The sequence below is a fragment of the Echeneis naucrates genome, chromosome 10, assembly GCF_900963305.1.
Source record: "Echeneis naucrates chromosome 10, fEcheNa1.1, whole genome shotgun sequence".
Taxonomy (NCBI): Eukaryota; Metazoa; Chordata; class Actinopteri; order Carangiformes; family Echeneidae; genus Echeneis; species Echeneis naucrates.
Genome location: NC_042520.1, coordinates 13276264 through 13300343, shown reverse-complemented (window position 1 = coordinate 13300343; position 24080 = coordinate 13276264). Strand labels below are relative to the sequence as shown.

The 24080-nt window shown below is 42.9% G+C and overlaps 4 protein-coding genes across 6 annotated transcripts; 3 read left to right on the top strand and 1 right to left on the bottom strand.

Annotated features, from left to right (window-relative positions):
- Window positions 1–484: 484 nt before the first annotated feature.
- rnf20 (ring finger protein 20, E3 ubiquitin protein ligase) lies at window positions 485–7878 on the top strand. Its single transcript, XM_029512347.1, has 22 exons — window positions 485–579; window positions 951–1134; window positions 1248–1316; window positions 1402–1500; window positions 1597–1744; window positions 1830–2015; window positions 2163–2278; window positions 2377–2523; window positions 2613–2687; window positions 2778–2897; window positions 3187–3366; window positions 3454–3589; window positions 3735–3856; window positions 3991–4147; window positions 4303–4630; window positions 4805–4922; window positions 5056–5205; window positions 5330–5542; window positions 5761–5886; window positions 5997–6137; window positions 6503–6607; window positions 7087–7878. Exons 2-22 carry the CDS (start codon window positions 961–963, stop codon window positions 7261–7263), a joined length of 3087 nt encoding a protein of 1028 aa, XP_029368207.1. The 5' UTR covers window positions 485–579; window positions 951–960; the 3' UTR covers window positions 7264–7878.
- A 202-nt stretch (window positions 7879–8080) lies between these two features.
- On the top strand, window positions 8081–11982 carry LOC115049874 (transmembrane protein 109-like). Of its 2 annotated transcripts, XM_029512458.1 has the most exons (4): window positions 8081–9053; window positions 9353–9412; window positions 10897–10999; window positions 11319–11982. In XM_029512458.1, the coding sequence occupies exons 1-4, from the start codon at window positions 8817–8819 to the stop codon at window positions 11672–11674; spliced, it is 756 nt and encodes a 251-aa protein (XP_029368318.1). In that variant the 5' UTR covers window positions 8081–8816; the 3' UTR covers window positions 11675–11982. The 2 variants fall into 2 exon arrangements, with proteins under 2 accessions (XP_029368318.1, XP_029368319.1); XM_029512459.1 differs by lacking the exon at window positions 9353–9412.
- A 1506-nt stretch (window positions 11983–13488) lies between these two features.
- Window positions 13489–17646, bottom strand: LOC115049873 (uncharacterized). The gene is made up of 7 exons (XM_029512457.1): window positions 17451–17646; window positions 17091–17360; window positions 16020–16322; window positions 15730–15905; window positions 15531–15629; window positions 15388–15432; window positions 13489–15119 (listed from the first exon to the last, which is right to left on the bottom strand). Exons 1-7 carry the CDS (start codon window positions 17488–17490, stop codon window positions 14955–14957), a joined length of 1098 nt encoding a protein of 365 aa, XP_029368317.1. The 5' UTR covers window positions 17491–17646; the 3' UTR covers window positions 13489–14954.
- Window positions 17647–18729: 1083 nt separating this feature from the next.
- Window positions 18730–24062, top strand: LOC115049977 (uncharacterized). 2 transcript variants are annotated; one of them, XM_029512653.1, is made up of 10 exons: window positions 18730–18998; window positions 19974–19988; window positions 20245–20378; window positions 20454–20589; window positions 21154–21447; window positions 21607–21945; window positions 22083–22264; window positions 22351–22449; window positions 22566–22658; window positions 22740–24062. In XM_029512653.1, exons 1-10 carry the CDS (start codon window positions 18917–18919, stop codon window positions 22956–22958), a joined length of 1593 nt encoding a protein of 530 aa, XP_029368513.1. In that variant the 5' UTR covers window positions 18730–18916; the 3' UTR covers window positions 22959–24062. The 2 variants fall into 2 exon arrangements, with proteins under 2 accessions (XP_029368513.1, XP_029368514.1); XM_029512654.1 differs by having other exon boundaries at window positions 22743–24061.
- The last annotated feature ends 18 nt before the right edge of the window (window positions 24063–24080 follow it).

Genomic DNA, 24080 nt, shown 5'->3' with positions numbered 1-24080 from the left:
GAGTGGTTTCTTTATTATCGTGGAGTCCCAGTGATCCCATACTTACAAGGGAATCTTTAACGTTGGTGAGTTTATTGTACTGCTGCACAGTTTATGTAACTTTAACTCATCTGGGTAAAACCTGCCACCATGGTAGTATTATATAAGAGTGCAGCGTGGTTTCTTGATGCAGAATAGAAACAAATCTTCCATCTGTACTTTGGTGTTCACCTCCACTCTACTTGATGCCCTGAAGGCGTCAGGGTCGGCCCGCTGTGTGTCTCCCTCCGGGCCGGCAGGGGGCGGAGTGTCCGATCAGGGTCGGCCCGCTGTGTGTCTCCCTCCGGGCCGGCAGGGGGCGGGGTGTCCGATCAGGGTCGGCCCGCTGTGTGTCTCCCTCCGGGCCGGCAGGGGGCGGGGTGTCCGATCAGGGTCGGCCCGCTGTGTGTCTCCCTCCGGGCCGGCAGGGGGCGGGGTGTCCGATCAGGGTCGGCCCGCTTCCATCGTCACCACTTCCGTTTCCGAGAGGCAAGGAGCCGCAACATCAACATCCACAAACAGACTCACACTGTAACACATAAACCTTTGCGTTGAAAAGCGGTAAGGCTTCGGCTCGATGTGGTTGTTGTTGCCGATGACACAAAGTAAACGCGTCAGAGGACGGAGTCAGATTTCCTTCAGCAGCAGCAACATTCACAGCGAGCTAGCTAAAGTTAGCGAGCGGCTAACGTTAGCCTGCCGTCAGGGTGCCGGTTCAGTTGGCTTTTTAAAACTTGACAGCGGGCCATTCTCGGGTTGTTTCTTTTATAATCTAATCTACATGGCCAACGATGAATCGGAGTGAATATAAATGTGGTTGTTTTGGCTTTAAATGCGTTGTGTGTCCAACACCCGGCAGCTGGCTTTGCAGTCCGAGCCGGCTGAGTGTAACCAGACTAAGTTCACCCTCTCATGTCTCCTGTCTGTCCCAGGAGTCTGACGATGTCGGGACAGAAGCGTCCTGCTGACTCCAGCGGCGGCCCTTCGTCCTCCGGTGGTCCCTCGGAGAAGAGGAGGGAGAGGGAAGGGGAGGACGGAAGTCCCGGTGTCAGCGCCACAGCCGGGGGGAGCACGGCGGTGGAGACGGTCATCAAACTGGGAGGGGTGTCTAACTCGGTGAGCTGCTCCTCATCATCCGCCACACTGTTGATATTGAGTTAATCTCATGAGGATAATCTTCTAAGCCGATTCCACATTTCAGCTTCATGTTTGAATTGGCTGTTTTTCAGGAAGAACAAGACATCAAAGCTCTCCAGGCTAAGAACCGAAAGTTGGGAGAAGCTCTTGATCAAAGACAGGTATGTGAACAAAGTTAGCTCACGAATCACAGTGGAGATCGCCTCTGCATTCCCTCCTTAAGGATAAGGTCTTGTTGTCTTGCAGGTGATTGAGGATGAATTGAGAGAGAGAATTGAAAGACATGAAACCCGTCAGGCCACTGATGATGCCAGTCTGCTCATCCTCAATAGATACTGGAACCAGGTAGACAGTCGCAGGAGTTCATACCACCCTCATGAACAGCCTCACCTTTTACTTCGGTTTAAAAGGATACATGTTGTGTCACTTTCTCATCCTCAGTTTGATGAAAACATCCAACTGATCATCAGGCGTTACGACCAAGCAAATAGCGAACCTGAGAACTCACCTCCAGGTGAAGGACGGAGCCTGAAACCAGAAACACCTGAACCTGATGGTGACTCCAACCAGGAGAGGGCAAAGGACAGAGGTTAGAACAGTGCTATCACAGGCATTTCACAATTTAATAGCAAAGCAGAGGTGAAATTGTCTCTCCCCTTCTGTTGTCGCCTAAGGCCACCAAGGAGAGACGGCCAACTCCTTCCTGGCCACCTTGGCGAGTAGCAGCAGTGAGGAAATGGAGGCAGAGCTGCAGGTGAGAGTGGAGTCCAGCCAGAAACAAGCAAACCGCGTGGTGGAGATCTTTGAGGGTCTGAAGCGCACTGTGGACCAGCTAAAATCAGAACTGGACTCTGAAGCCGGTGAGATTGATAAAAGAAGACTTTGGGGGAAGACATGATGACATTGTTGAAATTGACTAAAGCTGAGATTGAAATGAGAAATTCATAGAGCCAGTTCTTGTTTTCAGTCATAACTCATTGTTTTGTTATTGTTGGTTTTCTTTCCAGAGGGCAGTTTGTGGGAGCAGGCTACCAAACTGAACTCCCTAATGACCAGTGAAAATGAGCGATTGCAACAGCTAACTGAGGACCTCAAGCAGAAGTACAGTCACATGACCAGCGAGGTACAGATAATATATCTTTCCTTGTTCTCTGAAGCATGTCAGGCACACCTAACAGTAAAAAAAAATGTAATTGTCATTCATCCTGTTGGCTTCTCCAGTCCCGGTCTCTGGGTCGTGCTGCTAACAAAGCAGACCAGCGTGTGAATGAGCTGCAGGTTCTAATTGAGGAGCTTCAGTGGGACATGGAGAAGATCCGCCGCCGGGAAAACCGACTGAATGCACACCTGAGTGAGATACTGGAGAGGGTAAGGATGACAGGAATTTAATGTGTTTGTATAACAAATGCCCGTTTGTTAATGCTGTACTATGTTACAACCCTCTCTGTGCACCGTAGGTAAACAGCAAAGGCTATAAGGTTTGTGGGGAGGCCAGCAGCGTATGTGGGACCATAACTATCAACAAAAGAAAGGTGGGATGGTTTGTGTTATCCTAATTTTGGTCATTTTCACTTAATTTTCATTTCAGTTTCATTATTTATTTTTTTTTTCTGTCCTGATAGTTTGAAGAAATGAACAGTGAGTTGGAGGAGAACCGGGAGTTGGCAGACAACCGCTTCACTGAGCTGCAGAAGCTCCAGCAGGACCTGCAAACTGTTCATCAGGAGAACAACAGCATGAAGGTACCCATCACTGACCACACACACAGACACCACAGTTCTGACTCAAGTGTTCGGAAGTGGAAATGTGTCACACATCAGTTATAGTGCATTTAGAATTAACACTGTTGATTTCAGTGTCACTACACACTAAAGGATGTTAATTGACTTCTGGCTGAAATATCAATTCAAAGGGAAAGACTTGAGTTCAAAATTCTTTTAAAAAGAGAATTTCACCCTAAAATCTCACTCCCACTTTCACTCAAGTCCCCCATCCCTTTGCACTCATTTTCCTTTCTCTCTGTCCTCTCAGGCAGAGCTGATGAGTCGAGCAGAGGGTGTGGTGAAAGACACCTCAGAGTATCGCTGTCTTCAGTCCCAGTTTTCTGTACTTTACAACGAGTCTCTGATCCTCAAAGCTCAGCTAGATGAGACACGCGCTCGCCTCGGCACTACCAGGACAGCACGCCTTCGTCAGCTGGAGCACATGGAGGTAAGCTATGCAGGTTTTCATCTGTTTCATTGTCCGTCTGTGTGACCTTCATTTCCCTGATACTCCTACGTTCTCCATTGTGTTCAGAATGATGAGGTGGCTCTGCAGAGGAAGGTCCGTACAGAGGTGTTTCAGCTGGAGGACACACTGGCTCAGGTCAGGAAGGAGTACGAGATGCTTCGTATCGAATTCGAACAGACACTTGCTGCCAATGAGCAAGCAGGTAACTAATGGGCTCTGTCTTATAATGTGACTGAGGTTCGCTTACTGGACAAAAAATACAACTGAGCTTTTATTCACATAAAAAAGAACTAATGTCTTACTTCATCTTACTTCCTTTTACCCCTCCAACTGCCTCCTTGTCTCAGGTCCTATTAACAGGGAAATGCGCCATTTGATTAGTACACTGCAAACGCACAACCAGCAGATGAAGGGAGAGGTAGTGAAATACAAGATGAGGCTGAGAGAGACACAAGCTGAACTCAATCAGGTGGGTCAGAAGAAGAAACAAACTCAAGCAGTCACCTCACTAGCACACAAATATGTATTTATGATTTTATGGAAATGGTGAAGTGTGACACGTTAGCTTGCCACACTAAAAGTCATTGTATGTAACCCAACAAGGTGAGAGCTTCAAAGGGCAGCGCCATTCTTCAATCGCAGTCAAGCACAGAGATAGATGTGAAGGATGAGACAACATCTCCTTCAAATCCAGCCATCTCTGGAGAACCTGTGGTGAAGACCGAGCCTGACAACGGCTCCTCAACACCCAGCAGCACTGGTAATGAGCGCCCATTGACTGACCTTAAAAACTTAATTCCTGTTTTATGAAGTGGTGAATACCACCGCTGTTTTTGTTCATTTCTTCTTAGAATTCATATTAAGGCAACTTTGGACCGTCTGAGTTGATGGTTTCTTCTTACTTCCTTTCTGTAGGTGCCTCAGTTAAAACAGAGCCTGGGGTGGAACCAGAGACAACGGTGAAAGAGGAGGAAAAAGAGGAGAAGAAAGAGAAGGAGGAAAAGAAAGAGAAAGACATTGTAAAGAAAGAGGAGAAAGACAGAGAACGGGAGAAAGACAAGGAAAAGGAGAGAGATAGATTGACCCGCAGCAGTGGGAGCATCAGCAGTGTGATAAAGGAAGAGAGGGAGAAGCCAGGGAGCAGTAGCCAACCCGATGAGTCTGCTGGGGAGCGTTTGTCCATGGTTGGAGGCTCCAAAAGGAAGGAGATGGAGCAGCTGAAGATTGTCCGAGCAGAACTCAAGTAAGTTGCATCTGTGGAAGTTAACTTTTTATTTCGAATTGTACCATTTTCTTTTAACTGTCAGACAGATCTCTGTAAGGGCATGTGAGATAAAAGTGCATATTGCAAAGAAATATGAAAAACTGAGAATGTTTTTTTGCACCTTAAGTCATACTGATGATTTTGAATGTGTAGAAAAGCACAGGAGTCCCAGAGGGAAATGAAGCTGCTGTTGGACATGTATCGCTCAGCACCCAAGGAGCAGAGAGACAAAGTGCAGCTCATGGCTGCAGAGAAAAAGGCCAAATCAGAGGTGACATCTTTCATATCTGTGCTGGATTTTTCATTCTAATTATTCTTGAGGTGATCAGCATTTGCCCAGGGAGTCATATGTAATTGAGTGTTCTTGAATTCAGAATGTTGATAACTTAATTTTCTGTTTTCAGGGCGAGGAGTTGCGGCAGAGGCTGAGGGAGCTGGAGGAGAGGGAGAGGAGGGAGGGCAAGAAAATGGCAGATGAAGAGGCTCTGAGGAAGATCCGCTCCGTGGAAGAACAGATCGACATCCTCAACAAGAAGCTCTCTATAGCCAAACAAGTACGTTAGGATGTTGTGTTGTTTTTTTTTTTTTTTTTTTAAAGTGCACACCATCTGTCTGCTTCTACTCTCAAACTCGAATGTCCCTGTCTGGTTTTCTGTCGTCTCCGTGGTCCCTCTGAAGGAAGAGGATGCACTTTTGAGCGAGATGGATGTGACGGGCCAGGCCTTTGAAGACATGCAGGAACAGAATATCCGCCTGATGCAGCAGCTCAGAGAAAAAGATGATGCAAATTTCAAGCTAATGAGTGAGCGGATCAAGTCCAACCAGATTCACAAGCTGCTTAAAGAGGAGAAGGAAGAGCTCGCGGACCAGCTGCTCACTTTAAAAACTCAGGTTAGCCATTAGGCAGCTCCATAATATACAGCCAGTGAACATACAGGCTTGCTCACTTGTTGATTACAGTGATAAGTACTGGCAGTCTTTTCTTAGCTTCTTTTGAACTATGGATGAACTCCGTTGTTTTTTTGTCAACTTGAAAATGTATGTATAATTGTATTTTCTTTACTTTCTTTAATCTCTATTTTACATAATTTTTGGCAATCCGTTTTCAGGTTGATGCCCAGCTGCAGGTTGTGAGGAAGCTTGAAGAGAAAGAGCGCCTCCTGCAGGGCACCATCAGCACTGCCGAGAGAGAGTTAGCACTGCGAACCCAAGCATTGGACATGAACAAACGCAAGGTAACACATGGTTCACTGCTTATAAGCTACAGCTGCAGGGTAAATTTGATCCCAGGGTAAAAATGAAACTCCCACTGCTGATGAATAAAGACATGTCTGTGCTCCTCCAGGCTCAGGAGTCAGCACTGCTCTCTGAGGAGGTGCGAACTCAACTTGAGCAGGTTCAACAGCGGCTCAGCATGGTCAGAGAGGAGGTCATTGAGAACAGTATCTCCAGAGAGAAAGAGTCCTTCAATGCTCGACGAGCACAGGTACCAGCACACAGAATTAGGCCCATGGCAGAAACACTTTGTACTTTAAAAGGTGAAATGTGGCTCAGAATTTCCAAAGAAATTGAAAACATATTGGGTTCAGTGAGTCACTATCAAAATTTTGACTTTTGATTTTCGTTGTGATTATCAATCCTTCCCTCAGTGGGTTGATGATTTTAGTTTCCATTTACTTCAACTTGAATATTTGTTCAATTTATTCTCCACTCTCAGGCTAACACCTTCCTTTTGTGCTCAGATTTTACAGACTGCAATATTTAAGAGTAGCATTTCGCATTCATGCCAGTTGTTGAATGTGGATGACGGGCTTCCTTTACAGATGGCCACTTCTAATGTTGTTGTTTCAGGAGGACATATCCAAACTCAGGAGAAAGATTGAGAAGGCCAAGAAACCAGCTGAGAAAATCAGCAATGGTGATGAGATCTTAAATGAAGAAATTAATGACTACAAGGTAGGTTTTGGTGATACACTCTCCCGAACTTATTTTCACTGATCCTGCTCCAGAAACATCCAATTGTTTCCTGTCTTTGTGCTAAGATGAACTCATTCATTGATTCTTGTGACTTTTGCCCTAAGGCCTGAGTGTTATTTATGTTATTTAACTCACTTTAAGGACTGGTGTGTTTAAGAACATTTCCATCACTTCCTTTGACGATCCAACAGTGAGTTCGAAGTGCTAGCATTGAAGAGAGATTACTCAAAAACACTAAATAAACACTAGTAGAATAAATGATAGCCACGTCAGAATTTATGGTCAGCCTTCATGTCACATGGTGAGTGCTGAAAATTGAGCTCAATGTCCCCACTCCGTTATCACACAGCCTCACTGCCACTGTTGCCCTATATATTTGTGTCCACTTACTATAAACCATTCAGCTGAAGACCAACCTGGATTCTCATTCAATTATTCAAACCTCTCTCCTCCCACAGGCACGTCTAACATGTCCATGCTGTAACTCTCGGGTGAAGGATGCTGTACTGACCAAGTGCTTCCACGTTTTCTGCTTCGAGTGTGTCAAGACACGTTATGACACACGCCAGAGGAAGTGCCCCAAGTGCAACGCAGCCTTCGGTGCAAATGACTTCCATCGCATTTACATTGGCTGAAACCACCGTTCCCCCGTGGTGGAATAATGGTCAGCACAATGAGCAGTTAAAAGTGCTGCTGGGAGCTGCTCAAGCATTTCGTCATCTATGTACACCCCGTGCTCCTATATCCACAGGAGGTTATCAATGTGAAAGCCTCTCCTCTGATAGGGCCACACTGATGCTCTGAACTGAACGCTTTATCATCATTGTTATAATTTTTTTTTAATTATTATTATTATTATTATTTTTTTACATTGGCTAATTCAGCTCCAATGTTCACTACTTTATAGTATGTTCTCAGATACTGCTGCAGGAAGGATGTAGAGAAGTTAGACGCTGTGGATTGTGGTGTTTGAGTGTATCAGTAAGGGGTGTGTGTGTCTTGTGTGTTCGAAAATAAGCGACTTAACAAACCAGTTAACAATGAAAGTTGTTAATACATTGAGCAAATGCATTCCTTCCAATGTAGACGTTTCAATCTTGTCTGTGTGTATATAATTTGTCAATGCTTTTCCCCTTTTTTTTTTTTTTTTATTTGAAAACTGCCTTTTTCTTTTTCTCCAAGCTGTTCTGAAAGCTCTTAAAATTTTCCAGATCCTGGTTCTGAGTATTTACTGTTCCTAGTTATTAAACTGTCATCAAAAGTGCCCAGCTTCTGCTTCCCTGACCCTGATTTTTTTTTTTTTTAAGTCCCCGGTCTGAAATGTTAGCAGGGGGCTGTGAGCAATCTTAACGTTTGACCCAGATCATTGAACCACGAGTCCCAGTGTGCAAATCTGTGTTTATCCCTGAGCACAGCGCCCTCCTGCTCCTCCTCCTGCTGCGGGCTCACAGGAACAGTCGTTAGAAACGCTGGAGGGAAGGGAGTGCCGTATGGGAAGTGAGAAAACGGAATTTCATTTCTTATACTAAAGAAGAGGTTGGGCAACGTAATCCATCGCATTAGAGCTTTTGATACAAGCCCAAAGACAAAGGAGCAACAAACCTGGCCGGGATCGAGCTCAGAGCAGGAATAAGAGGCTTTAGGAAACTCGTGGTCAGCTCGACGGCTCCGCCTCACCTCCGTTTTCTTTTAGGCGTAAAAGCTGCAACAAAGAAACTTTTGGAGTCGCTTCCCTTCCTTTTTAACTTTTTTCCCAGCTCAATTCTGGCACATCACCAAATAACCGGGATCTCTGCTGGATCTGAGCCCTACGTGGCTTCTTACCAAATATAGCGTCTTTAAATGCTGGACTGTCCTTGACTGAGCCGAGAGGAGCGCTGCCAAAGTTTATAATTAAATACATAGATCATTTGGAGACGGCCCCCCTTTTTTAACCGAGACACTTTAGTCCAATTTTCAAATTGCACATTTGAATTAGTGTTATAACATTTTAGACACTGGGAGCGCGTTTCTTGTGTTTTTCTTGCCTTTGGGATCTGACGGATGTTGCTTTGAGAAATAAAACGCTCTTTAACCTGTGGACGCTCAGCAGGAGCCATTTTCAAACCCCGTCTCACTGAACCCGAGCTGGTCTGCAGCCTCAGCCCTTTTCACATTCTCCTCATTTGTTCCTAAGTTTTTCCCAACCATGGCTTTTCTCGGGTCCTGCTCCGGACGCGTCATGGCGCGCCTTTTCCTCTCCGTCTCCCTCCTGGTGCTGGTGTTGGCAGCCGGCTGGTCTGGAGCTGAGGCCGAGCACACCGAGCCGGGCCGGGAGAGCCCACCGGCGGTCACCCTCCGCACCGTCATCACCGGAACCTGCCAGGAGATCCAGCGGTACGCCGAGTCCGTGCTGGGAACCGGCGTGGTGCGTTCATGTGCAGAGGTACGGAGGAGACACACCGCCTGCTTCGGGAACAGACTTTTAACTCATCTCTTTATTAATTTACTTTGGTGTTTAATGGTTGTGAACCTGTATCTGACCACTAATGTTATCTCTTCACCTGTCATCCTGATCTACACCCTTCACACACATTCCTCTCTAAATGTCCCTCGACTTGTTAATCCCTCCTGATCCCCTCATTTCTTGTCATTTTATACCCGTGTGTCTCTCTCGCCCACAAACCCACACAATCCTTTTCTGTCCGCACTGCCTCCATCCTGCTGTGGCTCCCTTTTCCTCAGAGTGCAGTGTTGTTTCTTGAGTCAAAGGTTGGTCAGGAGAACATCTATACACTGGCCATGGTAAGAAACCCTGCTGGGTGTCTCCATCTAGTCTGACCTGACATGGTCCCTCAAACAGGGTCCTCTGTGGGGCTCTGTTTAGCTCATTAGTTAGTGCAGAGAGTAGGAACATGTCTGTAGCAAAGAACTGACGTTGTGAGTGTTTATCAGACTGCACAGTAAACGTTTGGACACACTTTCACGTTCAAATGAAGAGGAAAGTGTGTCCAAACTTTTGACTGGTACTGTATTTGCATGCAGGGCTTGTTTGCCAGCTGATATGTGAACCAAATGAGATAACTGTTGCTCAGTTTGGTTTCTCTGAATGGAAAATAAAGGAAGTATGCATGATCCTTGACTGACTTTTGAAGTCCCCAAATCAAAATAAGCCTCGCTCGATCTGGATTTAGTTATGCACGACTGTTTTTAGTGAGAAATTGTTATTTGGTCAATGCTATTTTCTCACCAGATTTAACATCTAATAATATAAAAGCCTGCACACTGCTCTGATAGCTCCCAGTTAGTATTTAATGCAAGTATGGGGTTGGGCAACATTTCTTTAAGATCTTGTTATCTAAGAAATGTCCCGCAAGTTCTGGAGCTACATGTTTTGTTTTCATAGTCTAATCCTCAAGTCATCTTTGAAACATGAATAGCTCGACCACATATAAGAAATGGTGTGCCACTGCTATTTCAAAGGCAAAGGCAAGGCAAAATTAATTTGTATAGCACAGTTCATGCACCTGTCATTTCACAGTGCTTTATAGACATTAAAACCATAAGTAGAAAATAAATCTCAAAGTTCTCTAAAAAGTATTTAGAGAATAAAAAAAAATTAAACTCATGTAATTATATTAATACTTATTTAGTGTAAATATATTGACATTTCATTTAGAAGCCACATGGCAGCATCTAAAACATCTGTGGCTTCACACCCCTTTGTTTAACATTGAGCCTTATAGAGCCATGTAAAGCAGTAAATGATTAAGTAATTTCCACACAGTGATGTAGAGCGACAGATGTTTGACTCGTGCACTGACATACTGGACAGTTCTCACTTGCTTGCCACTGTGCAGCACGACAGGTGCAGATAAGATACTCGTCTAACTTATTGAGCTATCTTTGACCTCTCTGGATGAGGTTATACTCCCTCTCTCTCTCTCTCTCTGCTCACTTACTCTGTTAGATCTGGGGGGAAGTGAATGACGCTGGACAGGAATAGCGAGGCGCACTGTGCATTTGTCACTTGCACACACAGCTGCTTGTCCAACTCAACCGTACAGCACACTGTCTTTCGGTGCAGAACATTCACGTTATAACACTGGCTGTAAAAGTGTCACTGTTTTTGTACACATACTTCCCACAGTTCTTTCCTGCACGCTGGAGACATGGTTGGCAGTGTATGTACGTCTGCATGGTTATAAAAAGCTGCCTCTATTCATTGTTACATTGCACAATAACAGAGTGTACAAACCTGCCTCTACTTGTTCTGCACGCTGCTACAGTTTCTTCAGATGGTGATCCGATTCCTGGCTGAAGGAGCTGCCAGCGGACTGAATGTCATTGCTGTGTACGTCACAGAGATCCTGAAGGTCACTGGATTTGATGGTGAGTACCGTGTGTGTGTGTGTGTGTGTGAGATCAAGTTGTTTATGCTTTTCTGCATGATCTAGAGTTCACTTTTTTGTTTGTGTAACTGAGTGGAAAGAAGCTCCAACCCCAACCCTGCAAGTTGTCTGCTTGATTTACAGATCTGTGGCAATAAGTTTTTATGTACAGTGAAAATATGCGGTCTTACCTCTCCCTCGGGGGAACCTGTCTGCCACTCCTCTTTAAGTGAAACTATTTACTCCTGTGACATTCTGTGCAAACAATAGGCTTTATTCCTTGTGAAAAGATGCCCTAACTGGATTTCCTCCTTCCACAGCTGCACTGACGCTGCCCCGGTTCACTCCAGAAGGCGTGACTGCCGTTGCCCAGTGGGGTCTGTTGGCTCTCATCGGCTACTGGGTGCTGACCATTGTTCTCCGTCTGCTGATTGGAGTGACGAAACGGGTGTTTTGGATTGTGAAAACCGTCTTAGCACTCTGGCTTTTTGGACTGATGGTGACCGACAAGACTGCCTCCACAGACACCACAGCAGCTCGACTGGCCGGTCTCGTGCTGGTATGTGTCCTGTTGACTCTGCTCACCTCCTCCTCAGAGAAGTCATCTGTAGTGGAGAACCGGCTGAGCTCCTTGGAGGGCCGGCTAAAGGCAGTAGAGAAGAGGAAAGGCGAATAGTGGAGGAAAAATGGACACAGGTGACGGTAAACTTGATTTAAAAAATAGTACCATTGATGGTTTTGAAATGTGTGTTGAACTATTAAGCAAATAAATAAATCTCTAGGATTTTTAATGTTGAACACTGTTTTAGTTAATGCCAAATGAAGAAATTTATGTTTAGCAGGTAAAATGTTCACCACATTAGAAAGTTAACAAACCCCTATTCACCAACGAGAATTTTAACATACAACTGACATTGATGAGATTGTCATTGCTGTAATTTTGTCACAAATCAAACTATTGGACAATTTAAAATGTTGATGCTGTTGTGTTGTGGGATAAAAAGTTCTTTGGGGAAAACAGGCAAGTCTATCACAGTCCAGCTGGTCTATATGGAAATATTTCACCACACACTTCGAACTGCTAGTGACGGGGGAAAGGTCCTGATTGGCTCCATTTATCTGTATGAAATTTCATCCAGCCAATAGCTGTTGAGATAATTTTGTCTTGAACTAAAGTCATTAGTCGCTAATTCCAGGACCGACTTAGTCATCTATCCAGGAGCCATAATGTTAGCCTGACTGAAAATATCCCTGTGATGTGACTTAATCAAGACATTGAAATAATCCAGTATGTGGCCAGTCTCATCTTTGTCTGTTTCAACTCATGCCTCCTGGTTTCATCCCTGCTGCCCAGTCACCTGGAAGCCTTATTATTTTTTTTTTTTACACTGGGTTCAAGCCAACAATATTCAACCCCACTACATCTCCAGCCAAGTGGAAGAGACTGACCTCATTGCCATTATTATGGGTGCTGCTTGCTCACTCTGTAGCAGCACCGCTCTCTTACTGTGGTGAAGTGCCAAGTGGGCCTGATATGAAACTAACTGTCTCACTGCCCTCAACATTTTTCTGTGTCATCATAGAGGCAAAGAACGGCAGTCACTCTGCAGGCTAGTTTTTCTGTTCGCCCTAAATGATCTCCACATGTGTTTCAGGTTGATGTTGTGGTAATATTTTCTTTTATGTCCAGTCCAAGTTCATTCATTCATCTTCTACCGCTTATCCATTTCGGGGTTGGGGGGTGCTGGAGCCAATCCCAGCTCACACTGGGTGAGGGCAGGTTACACCCTGGACAGGTCACCAGTCCATCACAGGACCAACATACAGAGACGAGCAACCACTCACATTCAGACTCATTTACTAGTGAACCCAAACATACATGCCTTTGGATGGTGGGTGGACACTTCAGTACCCCGGGGAAGCTCACATAGGCGCAGAGAGTACATGCAAACTCCGCCCAGAAAGTCCCTTCTTACTTTGGGCCAGCAGTGCTAACCGCTATGCCACCCTGCTACCCTCCAATTTAAATCGGTCAGAGAGAGAGTATCCAATTGGAGAATCCAATTTAATTACTGAATTGGTCAATGCATGTATCATCTACATTATTATTTACATGTGTTTTTGTTTTTTTTGGTTTGTTTTTTTGGTTGCTATTTACAGTTAAAATGCATGTTGCATGGGATGGCAAATTTGGGGGAATTTTCAGGATCAGTGAAGTCAACAAATGTGTCGACAGAATTTATTAGGATGTGGTAACGCAGGCAGATTTGTTTTGTTTTGTTTTGTTTTTTTTTTTTTACTGTGCAAAAGGCTCTGTTGTATGTTAAAGTCTGCTTAGCTGTGTTTCTTTTGTGCACCGGTTAGTGTGGTGTGAGACGTGTTTGGTAGAGGGTGCTTGTGGTGGTGGTGAAGGGCTGTCACAGAATGTAAATGTAAATGATGTTTTTTGTGAAGATATGAAAAGAGTAAAAGAACACACAAATACAACTATGCAGAAAAAAACCTTTAATACACCTGAAACAATGTCCAAATATACTTGGATACAGACACAGGAAGGATGCTCACTGGTTTGTCATACAGAGTGCTCAAAAAGCTGCAAAAAATGTAAAAACCATTTTTACAACAATCATAAGCTAAGGCATTAACCAATGCTAGGATTATTAAAGTGTGAGAAAAGTAAAGATAAAAAGAGGCATGTTGCCGCTACAGCCAAATATGTGTGCATTTCTGTAAAAACATTATAAATACAGGTGTTATAACAGGCCTATGTGGAGTTAGGACTTTTAAATCAGTGCAGGCACAGAGGTAGAGAGGTTTATAATGCCACTCCACAGGTAACGGGCCTGGGATAGTTTACTAGGAGTGAAATAATCGCAATAACAAGATGTAAACATTTGCACATGTATGTGCGTGGAGTTTGCCTGAGTAAATGGAAAAATAAATCCACAGTCAGTAATTTCATATAAATATTAGTAAGTAATTCATTCATAATGATTTACACTCAATTCTACAAAGCATGCTTCAAATGTTTATTTTAGGTGTTTAAAAGATTTAAACAGATGGGCCAAGCTTGGAGTGCATTACAGAGTAACATGCCTAAAAGTTTTACCTAGTGCCTTCATGAATCATGATGATGATTAAAAAAAAAACTATATTATTGAATGCTATCAGTAATAGAAAAATAATAATTGCAATCAGTGCAATAAAGAAAAAAACAAATAGCTAACTTTAATACCACATGAGCTCACCCCTCTGAAATTTCTTTGTAGGGTGTTCCAGTTTAGCTACACAAGTTCCCAAGTTTTATTCTGTGGGACCTCGCGGTTTCATTTCATTGAAAAGGTCTTGACAGTGAAGTCGGTCCACAATATGTGAGGTTTTATTGACAGAACTGCAGTCCTGACTACAATTCAGTGCAATATTGAACGGATTAACTCGCAGTTAACGGAGTTTTTGACAGAGATTCGTCAGGTAGAAAATTATCTTAAATAAAACAGGAACTCTGTGTTAAATGGTGTACATGCTGAAAGACTTGTCCAACATTATATAGGAAATGCACTTACTCACTTTCATGCTAAGGATAATCATACCGATCTTTCTTCAATATTTTAAATATGAAGCAGGAGCCAGCAGGTAGTTATTTTAGGTTAGTATTGGGTTAGTATTAGGACTATAATAATAGGCAGCTATTTAGGCTATGAGCACTGAATTTGCCCAGCAGAGCCGCTAAAGCTCACTACTTAACAATTTATATAGTTTGTTTAATTTTGAGAAAAAACGATTAACATGATAAATTTCCATTTTCCAGTATATTTTGCACCACACTTTTTCTAGGCTGGAACCTGCTGAATGCTGAATTCATCACTGATGACAGAGTGGACATATTTCCCAAAATTCAAGTCTTTCCATTAATGGCATATGAATGAGTTTTAATGTACCTTTCAGGATCAAGAGTCTCAGAATGCATTGAGTTTGTCTGAGGTATAAACGTCACAGTAAGTTGAGGTCGAAGTGAGTAGAGAACCTAAGGGAGTGGTCATGCCCTTCAGTTCAAACCGCGGCTCAGGGTCAGAACAAATCAGCACAGTTGGAGCAGGTTCCTGCTTTGCTGGAGTTGAAACCTGGGGAGAAAAAGTCGTAAACCAAGTGACACATTATCAAACAAAACTGCCTCAGGAAATCTCATATACAGATAGTGCTGTGACATGGAGAATGTTTGCACTGATAACTTCACACTACATAATTTTGCTTACAGGTTTTCTACAGTAGCACGATAACAGTTGCTGACTTTGTCTTTCCCTCAGTTTGAATTCACTTGGCAATATTTATCTTATTTAGCCTAGGCAGTAACTTTTAGTGTTGTGGCTGATGTGATACAGCAGGTCATACCTCGGAATAAGCAGGTGTCACAGTCACAGTGGGAGGATTGTGTATCTGCACATAGTAGAAACACAATGTAGTTGAGAAGGAGGAGAAAAGGAGGGTTTAAGTGTTGAGTAAAGAAGAGAGGACAACTCCATATTCACACTAACCAATGGGTCCGCGGCAGCGCAGGACGACTGAGCAGAGTAGTGTTGCCCAGAGGGCTGATGTACCGGGCTTCGCCTCGGCGCAGCAGGTTGGTGGTCATACTGCAAGTTAGATTAAACACGTTCACAATAGGAATGTAGGAACTCAACAGTAAGACATTTCACACCAATAAACTTATTAAAATAGCTGTAATGTGTTCACCTGCCAGTATTGCGGTGATGGAAGCTCAGCAGATTCAGCAGAAGCAGTTTCAGAGTTGGTCTGTTTGGAGGAACTTCCTTTACAGCAGCACAGCTTCATGCACAAGCAGCACAAACACCCAGCAGCAAAAACAGCAAAGGTAATACCATAGGAAGGTTCCTCATCATCAGTTAGACCTAAAATAAAAGCTCTTGATTACTCAACTGGCACAAATGTTTGATTACCAAATAATGGAGTTGATATTTCTAAATGTTAGCTTTCAAACTTGTCATTTTACAGAGTTTACTTACGCTCTATCTGCAGTGACACCACCAAGGCTTTGTCGCCATTCTGATCTCTGACCTCAAAGTTTCCACTGCATGCCTCCTGGAGGGAATCTATTAAAATCTCACATGGCTTCAACAATCTGAACCATCTACAAGTAAATGTATCTATATTATTCTGCAGCTTTCCTTTGTGTACTATTTTGGATCTAGTTTCTATTAGCTCATAGTCATCTTCTGGGTAGAAGTAAATGTTGCAGGAGGTTGGTTCCAGAGGAAAACTGACGTTAAATCTTTGACCAGGATTCATTGTTAAAGATCTTGTGTTTTCTGAAAGGAAAGACAGAGGATATCAAAAATATATTTCCCCACAAAATTGTCAGTATTTCATTCATCCCTTGCAGTCTTGGCTAATTTTGTCTTTCACAAAACATGGCAACTGTGATCATCTTAAATTCTCTCAAATTCTCATATCTGATTAAAACAATTGTTTATTTATGAGTTTCTACATTAACCCTGTTTCTAGTTTTTATTCTTTTGTTTATTTAGTTGTCTCCTATGTCTTCATATTCATTGTGTAGGTATGAAAGTTTGACCAATTCTTCACCTAACTTTCAGCAGGAATAAATAATTAAATAATTTAAATTTTTCAGTCCTTTTACTGAACACATTTCTCTTTGAGGGACAAATCCAATTAGTAAAATACAGTGACTTTAGACCAGATCTGGCGGCTGTTGGTTTGTCAGGATGCTCAATGAGTGAGCCTGTTGAGGAGCTGTGGGGAGGTTAGATGATGCTGCAGGAGAGGTCTCTAAAAGACAATTATTTTTTTAATGCTTGTTGACTGAGTGAATTCAAGCTGACCAAAGCTGCCGCACTTTGTGAATTGTTTGAACAAGTGTGGAAATTATGCCTAAATATTCACATTAAAAGAAAAATGACCTTATAGTCTTAACCATTGCGAGCTGGTACAATTACTGAACTGGTCTCTCAGTTTACAGACCTAAATACAAGCTTTATTTTGATGATTGTCATGATAAAATTAATGACAGCGAGATTAACAATAAAGAAGAATCGCTGACGGGAAGTGATCCTCACCTGAGACCACAATGGCCGATGTAGACAGTGTTTCCTTGTCGTGGTCCTTCATGTAGTAGTGACCGCTGTCTCTCTGGGTTAAATTTCGGATGATGAAGTAGAGACCTGTGACCGTCAGCCTGCCGTCCTCGCTGGGTGGACGCTGGTCGAGTCTCCACAGGACGACCTCACCCGAGCTGTATGAGCGGGTGAAGGTGATGGAGTAAGTCTTCCTGTGCAGCCTCATCCTGTGACTGCTGCCATACTCTTTCTTGTAGTAATCTGTGGAGCCTGCAGGAGAAGTCCAACACATCAAACACACATGAGCATAAACCCGAATTAACCCGACAGTCAGTGTAAGAGATGCTGATAGACACTCACCCGTGCAAAGAGGGGCGCACAGTAACAACAACAATATCATTTTTCGCGATGGGAGACGCAAAGTCCGAGTCAGTGTCGATCGAGATGTTTATGGTTTGTCAAAACTTTAGGGCCGATTTTCTCCCGTAAATAAAAGATTTGGCACAGCATTAAGGCCGGGGTGGTAAAATCCTCACGCTTCGCTCTCCGCTGTTATTTTTTGTTATCTGGTCCGACTGGGAGCAGCCAAGCCCCGCCCCCACTGGGCGTTACCATAGGGAGGGACACATATACTGACACAAACATTTTACCGAAATAAAAAAAAATGTCTCCAAAGAGACCATAACCAACGGAATTTGTAACGTGGACCTGCTGGTTTATCCGGGATGACAGTGATGAAATGAAAATGAAAACAGAAGCATGTATTGCAAACAGTACTCCCTCTCGCTTCCTCTGGCCGGCTGCAGCGGGGGCCCGGTTTGTCCCGCTGTGGTTGTCCGCCTCTCTTGTATGATCCGTTTGCACGCTTTCAGCTGATTGCAGTGATTCCGTGCTGCAGCCCGCAGAGTGTCCCTCCTTTGGCCCTCCGTGATGCCGGTGAGGCTGAAGTAACTGAAGTAACTGAATCTTTCCTGGACTGCGCTGCTGTTTTGGCTCTTTGGGCTTTAAAGGCTCTACTCTCCACGCCATTCATTTGTCTCTTTGCATTGCTGGCGTTTGGATTTGAATTATTTAATTGAGTTTATTTCCTGGTGATTTATTTTGGACCCGTATTTTGATTTATCTTGAATTATTTGAGTTTATTTGAGGGGAAGAAGTCATATCAACAATGGAATCGGTATCCAGATCTTTTCCTTAGTGTGACAAACAACAATAAAGAAATACCTTTATGAAATAGGTGGCCTGTATGATGTAGGCCACTGAAATACGCAGAAATATTCATCATGCAGAAAACTGGCTTGTTATACTCTGATGTATTATATCACGATTATTAGTAATATTGCAGTGTAATAATCATAAGTATTGTAGCTATTTGTAACAGTTGTATAGCCTTACAATTATTTGAAAATTTCAAATATTAATTCATATTTAATCTTTTCTTTTGTATATAAAAGTTGAATTGAGAAAAAGCAAATAACGGATGACGGAAACAACGAATTAACTCAAAGTTTAAAGCACGTGCGGTGCAAATGCAAAGCAAAGTAAAACCAAATACTGAGGAGACCTCTATTCCCAGTCCAGCAAACTGGGGGGACCCTAAGAGCTGCTGACGGTTTGCGTAACAGCTGAGCGGGAGGCCACTGCTCATGCGCGGATGTCTCCCAGGCGAATGTGGACTTCCTTAGAGGTCGGACTGGGATCATCGATCCCTTTTTGGTGTGCCAGGCAGCACAGCTGTGTGTGGACTGTTGGCGGATGGTCCCTGATGTGGAAACTGCGGGGATGAACGACCGTCGGCTTTTTTCATCTCTGTGTACATTTCGTGTATGAGACGATCTGCTATATCTTTGCAGGAGAAGATGTCCTCCTGTTGCCTCGTCACTTCCCTTTTTACCCTTCTCTCTTTCGGTAAGTTTTTCATGAGACTTTTTTCCTTAATTCCAGTCATCAATTCAAGCCACCAGTCAGCATTTAGTCTACAAATGAATATCATCAACAAATCAACTTCCTCTGGTGTTTATGTCAGTCATGTGCTGACATTCCACGGGTGTCAAACTTCCGGCCCGCCTCGTTTACTCCCGGGCAGGCGACGTGATTGAAAAAATAGTAATAAAAGTCGGCCCGTGAGGTTTAGTTTTACCCCCACAAAAACTAACCTCTTCCTGTGGAAAATTGGGAAAAATAAGCACGAGATGAAGAAGAAAAAGTTACTGTAGTAGTAGAAGAAAAAGAAGAGGGGAATTATGTCTTTCAAAATCTGAGAAAAGGATGAGGAGCACAGATTATAGACAGGAAAAAAACGACATTTTCAGAAATATCTGTTCTTTTTTGTATTTCTCAAATATTGATGTGGCCCTCAAATGAGCTGACAATGGCAGCCATGGCCCCCAGCTCATTTGAGATTGAGACCCCTGGTCTATTTTATTTGGTCTAAATTCCATTGGAGTGGACAGAGGGGATGGTTGTAACATTTCTATCTATATCTTCATTTTTATTTTTGTTTTTTTTTTGTAAACTGTCATCATCAGCATCATGATATATTGTGTGTCACTGGCTGATTATGGGGAAAGACACTTGATTTTCTTCTTATTAAACACTTAAAATGGCCTGTTAACATGATTAGTACATAAAATAAAGTAAAATAAATAAAAATGGACCAACATAAAACCATTGCGTGGTCAATAGTCTAGTCCTGAAAGTGAATTCTTACCCACTGCTCTCATGACACATGCAATGTACAACTTCTAAGGAAAAATTTGATTGTTAAGTATACAAGAAAGGCACACTATAATTTAACAGCTGATGTTCAATTGCATGTGGGCTCTGCACTGTGTTTAAGAAGATTAATAATAAAAAATAATATGAATTCTGCTCTTTTCACAGGTTGGGTCTTTCTAGGTGAGTCAGACACCATATTCCACCTCACTCACAAGCACATTACATTTATTCATGCACTCATGCATTCATTCATCTTCTACCCCTTATCCATTTCCGAGTCACACAAGATACTAGAGCCAATTCCAGCTCAAATTGGGTGTGTGTGTGTGGGGGGGCGGGGGGTACACCCTGGACAGGTCGCCCTTCCATCCCAGGGCAGCATATGACATAGTACATTGAATATGTTAACATAGACATAACATATCCATTCAAACAGAAACTGAAATTGACGAAGTCCAGAGGGTTTGTGCTGGGAGTGAGTTTCGTCTGCCGGTGTATTCAGCGTCGGCAACGGTCACTTTTCAACCAAAACCTGAGGGATCAAGACGCATCATCCTGGAAGAAGGCACAGTGAGTGAAAGTGTGCTTGAGCTTTGTGTTTTCTAATCGTGTGTACAGACGATCTAAATATATTTACAACTGCAGGTACAAGACCCACGGTTTGAGTGGATAAGAAATGAGACTTTAGTCCTGAAAGAAGTGACTTCCAGGGATCAGGGACTTTATGCTTTCAAAATGTCCTCTTGGCTCCCCCCCAAGACTGTTCATCTCACAGTCACAGGTATGATACCACTCCTCTGTTAACATATCTGTTTTCATCATGATCCAGAACCATGAATTATCTTTAATTTGAACATCATGATCATTCTCCCCATCGTCATTAGCTAGATCATCTAATTTGAGAGAGTAGCAATACACAGAGGAGGAAAAGGGGGAAATTAGAAATGTGAATTTGAAAAATGTCCCTTTTATATTCCATATTACTGGACTGGTATGTTAATGCATTAGTCTCCAAGCATCTTTTCACTGTTGTTGCTGGTAGAAGTGAAACTAGTCTTCTTTAGATACAGATGGATAATCCAGCAGTTCTCACCTTAAGCATAACAAAATAAATCTGATAGCTGTACATGAATGTGTGTATGTATGTGATAGGTTGTTATATGAATAGTTATGATTGTGGAAAACCCTGTGTAAGTATGACTCTCATTCTAGTGATGTAGTTGAAGTTCTTTGTGTGGTCAATAAGATGAGAAAATTACTATACAAGTGTTGCTCATTTACCTTTTAGATTCACTTCCTTATGTTCCCTCTATGCTTAACATGCACTCATCTTCACCTGCTACAGAATGCACTAAGTCCTACCACAGATACTACGGAGACAACTTTGTGCTCAACGTCTCTCTAAATGGATCGATACTGGAGTTTTCTCCCTGGGGTGCTCCACCTGAGGCGATGCCCATTGTGCTTTGGAACCGGGCAGACCCTAAAACCATTGATGGTGGGCATGGTGGGCGTGGGCGGCTGCGGCGGGGCGGGAAGGTCTGGGTGGCTGAGAGAGTGACACAAGAGGACCAGGGCAGCTACACTTTGAGAGACACACACAGGAATCTGCTGTCTCGCAGCACCCTCACTGTGCTAGGTGAGGCGTAAAAGCACAAAAGGATGAGTACTTTAAAATGAATACCTTTCAACATTACCACAGTAATGGTTACATTTTATCTTCCCCTTTCCATCTGACACCCTTCATGTTTCTTTTCATCTCTACTCCTCTCTCTCATGATGCTCCATGAGGATGCAGAGCACTCCTTCAATGTCACAGGCTTTATCAAGGAATCTCTACATCTGCCCCTCTTTCTTCCTGTCCCTCATGCCCACCTTTTTTTTACCCCTGCCCAACACCCTGGTGAACCTATCTTGGACCCTGTTGACTCCAAGCTGTCACAAACCCCTGTGCAGCTGATTTCCGACGGTCAAATAGCAAACCGCGACCTGCGCTACAGAGGCCTCATCTCCCTGGGCAAGAATGGTACCATCAATGAGGTCATCATTGCGAGCCTCACCTCAAACCATGAAGGGGTGTATGAAATCAGAGATAGGCGTGGTCACCTTGTGTCCTCCACCATCTTACGGGTGACTGGTGAGTGGTGGACCTTTTTTTTGGGTTTTTTTTTTTTTTTTTTTTTTTTTTGCGTGTGTGTGTATGATGATGTTATGTCTCTCCACATTCTGTTCCTCAAAATATCTCACCCGACTTTGCATTTCTAATCTATTTAGAAAGGGGGTTCACATGGAAAAAACTCATGAAGGCCATCACTGCCCCTTCTGGGGTGTTTCTTTCACTGACTGGAATAATTCTGTGCATTAAGCGCTACCCAAAATGCAGCCTAACAGGGTGCCTCAGTCGCCACAGAGGGAACCGCACACCATCAGTCAACCCCCCAGAAGTGAACATCCAGGTAATTCTTAAGTGTTCTTTAAAGAATAAACCATATTTTTGTTTGTGTGTGTTCACACGTGTGCATGTGCACATGCACATATACAGGGCTACAGCCAGCCCAGCTCTGAACCCCCAGACTACAATAGCCTTCAGCAGGCGGGCAGACCAGGAAGATGGAGCCCAAGGGCCCGTCCTACTCACACTGTAAGGCTGATTAAGTGAAATAAATGACCAGCTTTTTCATCTTGACTAAAACAGAAAAATTGTGTTGGTATGGTGTACCAACATAATGGTATTGGTGTACCCTCTTTTTTTTCCAGGGTGGCACTCCTGTAACAATTGGGTGTCAAAGAACTGAAAATCAGAGATTGGCACCTGGAGGCTCCCTTAGCCTATATAATCCAACCAGTGAGGTAATACAGTACACTTCAGCTGTGAGTATTTCTGTCACAGACCAAAATATTTCTTAAACATATGTCTCTGCTCTTCCCCAGCAGAACACTCATGAAGAAGAGAAAAACATTTCCTTCTCAGTACCTGGGGGTACAGATTGCCTCCATTTCTCTGAGGAGTGTGTTCAGTTCCAGCCCAAGAAAGATGGAAATGAGGGAAAGTCGAACAACTCTCATGAAAACTTTTTCACACTACCACTAGAAAAAGAAAACTCAGAATCCTGCACTGTGTACAATTCGGATAAATTGAATTACTTATAAAATGATGAAAAAGAGAATTTGAGCTTACTAAAGAAAGAGAAGGCAGGGGATGTAGTCAAGTACCGCAGCATCCTGGGTTTGACTCTGACCCAGGGACCTATGCTACATGGCATGCCCCTCGATTTCTCACTACTTCCTGTCAACCTCTCTGCCATTTGCTATGATCAGAATAAAGGCATAAAAGCCCCCAAAAGTATTGCCAACGAAAAACTAAATGAGAAAAGAACAATCTAAATGACACTTTATATTCTGCAGTGGAAATAAAGGATTTCACCTGTGCCTTTTGCTCTTTAGCTTAGTCTCAATGACTTCATATCAATTTGGCATCTAATTCACAGAGGCATGAGTTGACTATTAGCCTTCCTGTCTCACATTACACATTTCTTGATACTGGCTGATGATACTTCTCATATCTCCTGCTGTTACCTACCTCAGACAATATTACCTGTGTTGTATTTGCTGAGTGTCTGAACGTTTATATGTGTGTGTATAATATGAATTCTTGGGCCATCAAACAAAGCTGCATTAAAACCCTTTGCAAAAGGGAAACCACTATACTTACAGTATAGTAAGTAAGTGATTGTCTCTATTCCTAATGTAAATTACTCCTTACTACAAACATTACTTTATTTTTAAATGTATTTTCTACAGTGTTTTTTATTTTTACAGTTACGCAGTGCATTAACCATCAAAGTGATTGTAGTTGTGATTTTGAGAAATGTAATATGTCCCACCAACTATCGGCGCAGATTGTGCACAGGAAATTTTGTTATCACAATGTTTTAATCACAAAATACATTGCACTGCTTCCTATAAAACATCATATTATCGTCTCTGAAACAATGCAATGCATCTTTGCCACACGTTTTTTTCATTATTTTCTTTGATTATCTGCTAATATTTATACTGTGATTAAAATTTTATTTATAGTTTATAAAACACTTGTAATTGTGAGTTTTGGCCATTGTGAGTTTCATCCATATGTAATTTATTAAAACTCTAGGAAGATGCTAATAATAATAATAATAATCATTGTTGTTGTTACATTAGGAAAATCAGAAACATCCTTTCTCAGGATGATGCAGAAAAACTAGTCCATGCATTTGTAACTTCTAGGCTGGA